Source organism: Schistocerca serialis, chromosome 11, assembly GCF_023864345.2.
Source record: "Schistocerca serialis cubense isolate TAMUIC-IGC-003099 chromosome 11, iqSchSeri2.2, whole genome shotgun sequence".
In the NCBI taxonomy this organism is placed as follows: domain Eukaryota; kingdom Metazoa; phylum Arthropoda; class Insecta; order Orthoptera; family Acrididae; genus Schistocerca; species Schistocerca serialis.
The window spans coordinates 156167927-156176283 of NC_064648.1; the positions used below are offsets into that span (position 1 = coordinate 156167927).

At 42.3% G+C, this 8357-nt stretch overlaps 1 protein-coding gene across 1 annotated transcript in view; it reads right to left on the reverse strand.

The window, feature by feature from the left end:
* The window catches only part of LOC126426893 (serine/threonine-protein phosphatase 6 regulatory ankyrin repeat subunit C-like), a 114411-nt gene extending 107841 nt beyond the window's left edge, over positions 1–6570 (reverse strand). The window contains exon 1 of the mRNA XM_050088981.1: positions 6451–6570. Coding sequence (XP_049944938.1) covers positions 6451–6475 — 25 coding nt within the window. The 5' untranslated portion in view covers positions 6476–6570. The remainder of the gene's footprint in view (positions 1–6450) is intronic.
* Between the last annotated feature and the right edge of the window lie 1787 nt (positions 6571–8357).

Genomic DNA, 8357 nt, shown 5'->3' on the forward strand with positions numbered 1-8357 from the left:
ATATTTCTTCTGTTACCCAAGGATTTCTATTAGCCCTCGTCTTTTCACCTACTTGATCGTCTGCTGCCTTCACTACTTCATCCCTCAGAGCTACCCATTCTTCTTCTACTGTATTTCTTTCCCCCATTCCTGTCAATTGTTCCCTTATGCTCTCCCTGAAACTCCGTACCACCTCTGGTTCTTTCAGTTTATCCAGGTCCCATCTCCTTAAATTCCCGCCTTTTTGCAGTTTCTTCAGTTTCAATCTGCAGTTCATAACCAATAGATTGAGATCTAGAACTCAGAACTACTTAAACCTAACTAACCTAAGGACATCACATACATCCATGCCCGAGGCAGGACTCGAACCTGCGACCGTAGCAGTCGCGCGTTTCCTGACTGAGCGCCTAGAACCGCTAGACCACCGCGGCCGGCAAAACCACACAAAATGACCAAAAAAACCGACATCACAAAACTCCCCAAATATCACTAAACACAATATCATCTGGAATCGCACACTTCCCTTGACCTATATAGCTCAACAGCAGCTCCCGATCCCATAAATCAGGATCAAACACTTCCCTTGGCCTATATAGCTCAAAAACATCTCCAGATACCAATATCAACATACACAGCCACACATTGGAATCGAACTCTTCCCTTGACCTGCGCAGTGTTAATTTCATCCGTCATATCCATTCCTGAACAAAAACAACAACCGATTAATTTTAGTAAAATTACCACACGATGTACAGCGAACAACACTAAATTAACCTTCACACAAAATCGTTAACTCACTGAAACGTATTCCACTACAAAACACAGGCGACCCTCTAACAATTCTGGATAATGAGCAAAAGCAAACTGAGCCCATTACACCACACAAACTAAAACCCTGAACATACCACCAGAGAGCACAACAAACCACAACACGACGACATCTACAAACACGCCACACTCACAAACCAAACTCCGCGCCGTCATGACGTCACACGCGACAACACCCTTACGTCACGGGTCAAAGCCGACGCGTGGGATCGGACGCTTCTGTCGACCCCACTATTGGGGAGTGACCTTGAAGTGACATGTTTCAGGGGCCCAGGTTATAATGCAGTATTACAAAATACAGACAAAAGTTTAACTGCGTAATCTGCTGTCGAAAAAAATATCCGTCTTGTGAACACAGCTGTTAAACATTTCGTAAAAGTTACATAGCAGGCACCAGATTGCATTTTTTGTAGTTTATATACGATATGTGTGTGTGCAATACGCGTCAAAATACTCATCGGAGGCATCCATTATCTGTTTTTTAAATTACCGTGCAGTTGTAGCTTGTATGATGAAGATGTGTCACGAAAATTACAGGCTACGCTAGAGGTCTATTTGTGCAACCTATATTCGGCCTTCACATTACTCAGGTACACCAATTCTCAACCGAGTATAAAATTTTTCTCAGAACGAATTAGTTTCGGTTCAGTTCTTCCACCATAAGCGTATACTACATCCATATAGTGAGACGAGGTTCTCAGAACGAAATATACACGTAAGACAATAGATCGCATACGGCATCTGATGTTAACTGCACTTTTTAGTTGCTACCTGCTACTTACAATGGAACCTCCCCATGGCAACTCCCTCATATTTAGTTATAAGTTGGCACAGTGGATAGGCCTTGAAAAACTGAACACAGATCAATCGAGAAAACAGGAAGAAGTTGTGTGGAACTATGAAAAAAATAAGTAAAATATACAAACTGAGTAGTCCATGCGCAAGATGGGCAACATGAAGGACAATCTGAGCTCAGGAGCGCCGTGGTCCCGTGATTAGCGTGAGCAGCTGCGGAACGAGAGGTCCTTGGTTCTAGTCTTCCTTCGACGGAAAAGTTTGCTTTCTTTATTTTCGCAAAGTTATTATCTGTCCGTTCGTTCACTGACGTCTCTGTTCATTGTAATAAGTTTAGTGTCTGTGTTTTGCGCCCGCACCGCAAAACCGTGCGATTAGTAGACGAAAGGACGTGCCTCGCCAATGGGAACCGAAAACATTTGATCGCAAGGTCATAGGTCAACCAATTCCTCCACAGGAAAACACGTCTAACATATTCTATACGACACTGGTGACGGTATGTGCTCGATTGATCTGTGTTCAGTTTTTCAAGGCCTATCCACTGTGCCAACTTATAACTAAATCTGAGGGGGGTGCGATGGGGAAGTTCCCTTGTTGGAGCTGCGAATTGTCACTGAAATCGCAGACTCAATAGAGTATCGCAAAGAAATACAGTAGTACGAACTTAGGCCGTCAGATGGCACACGGCTTTAAATGTTAACTGCGCCTTTTAGTTGCTGCTAGCGACTTCTATTTGTGGCTTGTCACTGGAATCGCAGCGAGACAAGAGTTTCAGAAGAAGTACGAAATTCGACCAACAGATGGCACACGGTGTTGAATGTTAAAGGCTACTGGCGACTGCTAGTTGTAACTGAAATCGCAACCGCCTTCTATAAAGTTATTGTGATATCTGTGACTTCTCAATCACAATGATTTATAACAGATACGCGATTTCTTGCCCACCCTTGAGCCTAGTTCACACGACGACACTAGATTGCAGGCAACTGCCTTACCGGCAACTGCGCATGCGCGCCGCCCGTTTGCGCAACTCGTTGGTGAAACTAAACACTTTCGGCGTGTTCCACCTTTGGCGACACTACAGTGTGTACACTTTTAGATGGCAGACCTCTCCCTAGTCCTGAATCGGTAGAAGTCGGTGAACGTCGGGAGGCTTCGGTAGGTACACAGTTTCCACTGCTGCCAACATTACGTAGCTGACTTTGTACAAGGTAGCAATTGTCGTCTGCTTCGTTATTGTTTTGCGCTGTACTGTTCTCCGTGTTTTTATTGTGCTAAACATTATCAAAATGAGTGAAGAGGCAGTTGCTGGCCCATCTCGGAAGTCACCAACAACCCCTTCCGGTAGGCCTACGGTTAGAAGGAAACCAGTATTACGTAGCGATGCTCGCAAAATTATATTGAGTGTGATTGAATGCTGCGAAAGGGAAAGTGAGCAGAAAAAAAATGCTTCACCCCATTTACAAATCTTCAGTGAGAGCTGCTACATACACAGGACAAAGCATGCGTAGCACTGGAAGATTCAAACAGTTTTCCAATAGTCATCCTGGTGTATCACCACAAACGCCTGGCAAGAAAAGGTGACTTTCCATTTCAAGTATTTGTTCGCGATCACTTTGAAGGAGCCCCCTATTTCGTTCGAATTACCTTATATTTCATTTTTCCGTTGCTAACGTATCGCTATGTATGGAAACACCACTGATTACTGTATTATTTCGAAACACATTCATATTACAGTAAATTTACAAATTCAAAAAAATATATGCAGTGGAGAAGGCATTTTCTTATAAATCTTTCTCATGCTGCAATGACCTAATTGTTGAAACATTGTCCATTACTCTTTTCGGGCGTTCGGAGAACAACTCACCAAAGTTTCATTGCATTCGGATGAATAGTTTGTGAGCGCATAGCAGACAAACATACATACATTCATTTTTATATATATAGATTTTAATGTACATGACGATTTCAGTTTCGTTTACGAGCAACATTTAAAGCGAGTTTTACTTCCAAGCCTTTCGTCTGCTTTCGTGTAAGCATGACGCGCAATTTGTAGTGGCAGCACTGCAACTGGTAGGCGTGCCCCCCCCCCCCCCACACCGGCTCCTCTCCCCTCCCCTCTGCACTCCCCTCACAACCACTGCCGTCTTACAGTTAACACACTGTAGGTGCATGAGTTTTTAAGGTTGTGTGTTTGTAGATTGTAGACAAACAAATGTGAAGTGGGGAACGGAGAATAACGTTCGCTTTTTGGATATCTATGCTTTGCACAGGTGTTCGTGGGATTTCAAATGGCTCTGAGCACTATGCGACTCAACTGCTGAGGTCATCAGTCGCCTAGAACTTAGAACTAATTAAACCTAACTAACCTAAGGACAGCACACAACACCCAGCCATCACGAGGCAGAGAAAATCCCTGACCCCGCCGGGAATCGAACCCGGGAACCCGGGCGTGGGAAGCGAGAACGCTACCGCACGACCACGAGATGCGGGCTGGATTTCAATGATGCCGATAAAAATAAGCAACATATTGGTGCCGCTGAGACCGAAATATGCGATCGTAACATAGATGGTTTGACAATATCTGAGCTGCAGGGCAAAATTTATTGAGTTAGGAGCACATATACAACTGAATTAAGAAAAATACAAGCGAGTGTAAGGTCTAGCTGTGGTAATGCTCTCGTCTACAAAATTGAAATCCCATCGTTCGAGTTGGCCAACTCTTTGTTAAGGGATATTGTTGACAGGAGGGAAGGCTATACAAATTCGTGAAGCTGCATTCTTTATTCAATGTTCATCTGTTTAAAACGTCGCTGCAGTGCTCCCCATTCACATACTTTAGAATTGTGAAATATTGCCACTGTACAGATCTGTCTTCAAGAGAGTAGTTTGCAAACCATTCTCTTCTTAATGCGGCCTGCTTCGAATAATTACTGCTGTTCATGTTAATAATTATTACTATTAATGTTAATAATTGTTGGTGTTAATGAAAAAGCGTCATCAACTAAATCAGCATCTTATAGCATGCCGAGTGTCCCTGATTGTAATGCACCCAATGTGATATGTAATTTCAGTTCTGGCTACAGTCCTTCATGCATTACAGTACCTTTATTCCTTATCGCATAATTAACTCTATTTAGGAGAACCGTGAACAGTTCTGGTGACATTCTAAGATAATTATAATAACTTCTTGGATCTTCCGTTATAAATTATTTCGGCAAGGACGCTGAGCAACTGACCTGACGTCTTTTCTTCATCCAGTCACGAATCGAAATAAGTTTCTTATTTTTTTCTTATGCAGCGATTCCACGCAACAAGCTTTAACTCCAGCACAACTCGTGCGACGTGCAGCTGCCAAAACTTTCATTTCAGACACGACTCAGGGACCCACAAAACGACTAAACTGAAGCGTATAGTTATATATGAAACCACTTGCGTGCAACTCATTCTACGCAACGAGTGGCGCAACCTAATGTCGTCGTGTAAACTATGCTTTACACCAGACGTCACTAGATCGCGAGACGAGCAAAAGCTCGAGAATGGGACAGAATTAGATTAGATTAGTACTTGTTCCGTAGATCGTGAATACGACACTTGGTAATGATGTGGGACGTGTCAGGTTAACAAAAGGCGTCTATACAAGATATTACATTACACAAAATATTACGTCACAATATTTTTATTTATTTCTTTGGTGGGGGTTGGGGAAATTATCGACTTACTATATCCAAAAATTCATCTAATGAGTAGGAGGAGTTGCCATTAAGAAATTCTTTTAATTTCCTTTTAAATGCTGTATGGCTATCTGTCAGACTTTTGATGCTATTAGGTAAGTGACCAAAGACTTTTGCGGCAGCATAATTTACCCCCTTCTGCGCCAAAGTTAGATTTAACCTTGAGTAGTGAAGATCATTTTTTCTCCTAGTGTTGTAGCCTTGTACACTGCTATTACTTTTGAGTTCGTTCGGATTGTTAATAACAAAAATTTCATAAGTGAATATATATATTGTGAGGCTACAGTGAAGATCCCTAACGTCTGCAGGAAGATCTTGGATGAGCTCCAGCAATTATTCTCATTACACGCTTTTGTGCAATGAACACTCTTTTACTCAATGGTGAGTTACCCCAGAATATGATGCCATAGGAAAGCAGAGAATGAAAATAGGCGTGGTAAGCTAATTTACTCAGATGTATATCGCCAAATTTTACAATGATCCTAATAGCAAAAGTAGCTGAACTCAAACGTTTCAGCAGATCCTCAGTGTGTTTTTTCTAGTTCAACCCCTCATCAGTGCATACACCTAGAAATTTCGAATATTCTACCTTAGCTACCGATTTCTGATCGAAGTCTATATATATTAATGGGGTCATTCCATTTACTGTGTTTTGTCAATGTTTAATGAGATCCCATTTGCAGAGAACCACTTAATGATTTTCTGAAAAACATCGTTTACAATTTCACCAGTTAATTCTTGTCTGTTTGGTGTGAGAACTATACTGGTATCATCGGCAAAAAGTACCAGCTTTGCATCTTCGTGAATATAGAATGGCAAGTCATTAATATATATTAAGAACGATCGCAACTTTATTTATTTATTTTTTTGTTGCCGTTAATACGCATGACCAACACCGTAAATGTTAATTCAGTCCGTTTTTACGATTATCTTTATTATTAAAATCGGTGGCGCATTAAAAACATTACGACGAGGCATTATTACAGTACAGACAACGGTCAGTAGATGGCAGGCCGAGCAACAGATCGAACAGAATCCGACATTCCACGAGATGTGACGTAAACTGTTCAAGTCGTGCTGAAACACTGCCCTGGTGTTCAGTAAGAGCTGCTCATACCTGCTGTAAAAAACGCACTGAACATACGCCTGCGTTGCTGTAGAGATGGAACACGCCGTTTCCTGCTGCGCGACTACCGCCGTTTGCCACGTCTCGCAAGCGACTGTTCCGCAACAGCTGGGAGGGGCCGCAGTTCTGACGTCATCCAACCCCCACTCCTCGAGTGGTGCCAGCGGGCTCGTGCGCATGCGCAGAGCTGAATTCGCGTATGAGCAGTGCCTTCCTGCCGCTTCTGGCTACTTGAAGCTTGGCTGTTTGACGTACGAGCAGTAGCAGCAAGTAGCCAGGTGCTACTCGGAAAAATTTTACCGGCGCGCCCAAGCAGCACCTGGCCCAAGCCGCCAGTTTCGCGCATGCGAAGAGCAAGCTCAGTTATAGAGGGACGTGACCCGTGTATATGTTTCGTGTCTTCGTAATATTGCTGGTCTCTCCGTTTACAGCTCCCACGTCAAATGAAATCAAGACAGATTTCTGTGGCCGGGAGCCATCAAGTGAATTAATATACATTCTCATCACTAGACCGCGGATTTTAGGTAAAAACCTATTTTGTTCCTGAGTTCCTATTTGCATAAAAATTTGTACTTATGCGTTTCATGACTATTTACACTTAACAGCGTTAATTCTACGGGACCTAAAAAACCCTATTTCGACCTTAGTGCCTATTTTTACCTATTTCGGCTTAAAAAGTGCCTATTTCATCATGTAAGACAGTGGCTCCAAGTTTTTCCACACTATACGACAGATGGAAAAAAATATTTTCTGCCCAGCGTGCAGTAAGGTGGCTAGTTGATATGCGCTCATGCTTCGTATTTGCCTAACACTTCGGTCTTTTTTTATTTCTTTATATCGCTATCCATGTTAACAACAAATACTCTTCATAGGTGTTTTACGAGGGCTATCCACAAAGTACATTACGTTTTGGAATTAAAAATAAATAAAGCATTGGAAATTTTTTTTATTATATGCAGATGAAAGCTACACTTCAATACTACTTTTCTACATAGTTGCCATTTAAATTAAGGCACTTATCGTAGCGATGGACGAGCTCGGAAATTCCTTCGTCGCGAAATTCGGCTGCCTGCGCCTTCAGCCACGTGGTTAGCTCTTCTTGAAGCTGTCCGTCGTCATCAAAACGCTGCACAGCCAACCACTTCTTCATTGCTGGGAATAAGTGGAAGTCGCTCGGTGCCAGGTCGGGACTGTACGGCGGATGAGGAAACAACTCCCACTTAAAAGATTCGAGAACTTCACGAGTGGCATTTGCCGTGTGGGTCCGGGCGTTGTCGTGAATCAGCAAGATCTTTGAGCCCAACTTTCCCCTGCGCTTGTTTTGTATTGCTCTTCTGAGGTTGTGCAGAGTTTGGCAATACGTTTGAGAGTTTATTGTAGTGCCTCTTTCCAGGAAATCCACAAAAATCACACCTTTTCTGTCCCAAAAGAGGTAACCACGTGGTTGAAGGCGCAGGCGGCCGAATTTTACGACGAAGGAATTTCCGAGCTCGTCCATCGCTACGATAAGTGCCTTAATTTAAATGGCAACTATGTAGAAAAGGAGTATTTAAGTGTGGCTTTCATCTGTATATAATAAAAAAATTTCCAATACTTTATTTTTAATTCCAAAACGTAACTTTGTGGATAGCCCTCGTATTATTCATATGTAAAAAGTAGATCGCGGATCTTTAGTTTAAAACTTATTATTTTTTTTCCTAAGCCCCAATTTGCATATAAGTTGGCACTCATGCGTTTCATGACTAACTAAACTGAGTACCGTTAGTTCTATAGGACCTAAAATTGCGTATTTCGACGTTGACGCCTAATTTTGCCTATTTCGGCATCAAAATCCTAAAAAGTACCTATTTCGTTAATCTGACATAGAGTTCTTGTGTTTTCAAAGATTAGAAAAAGGA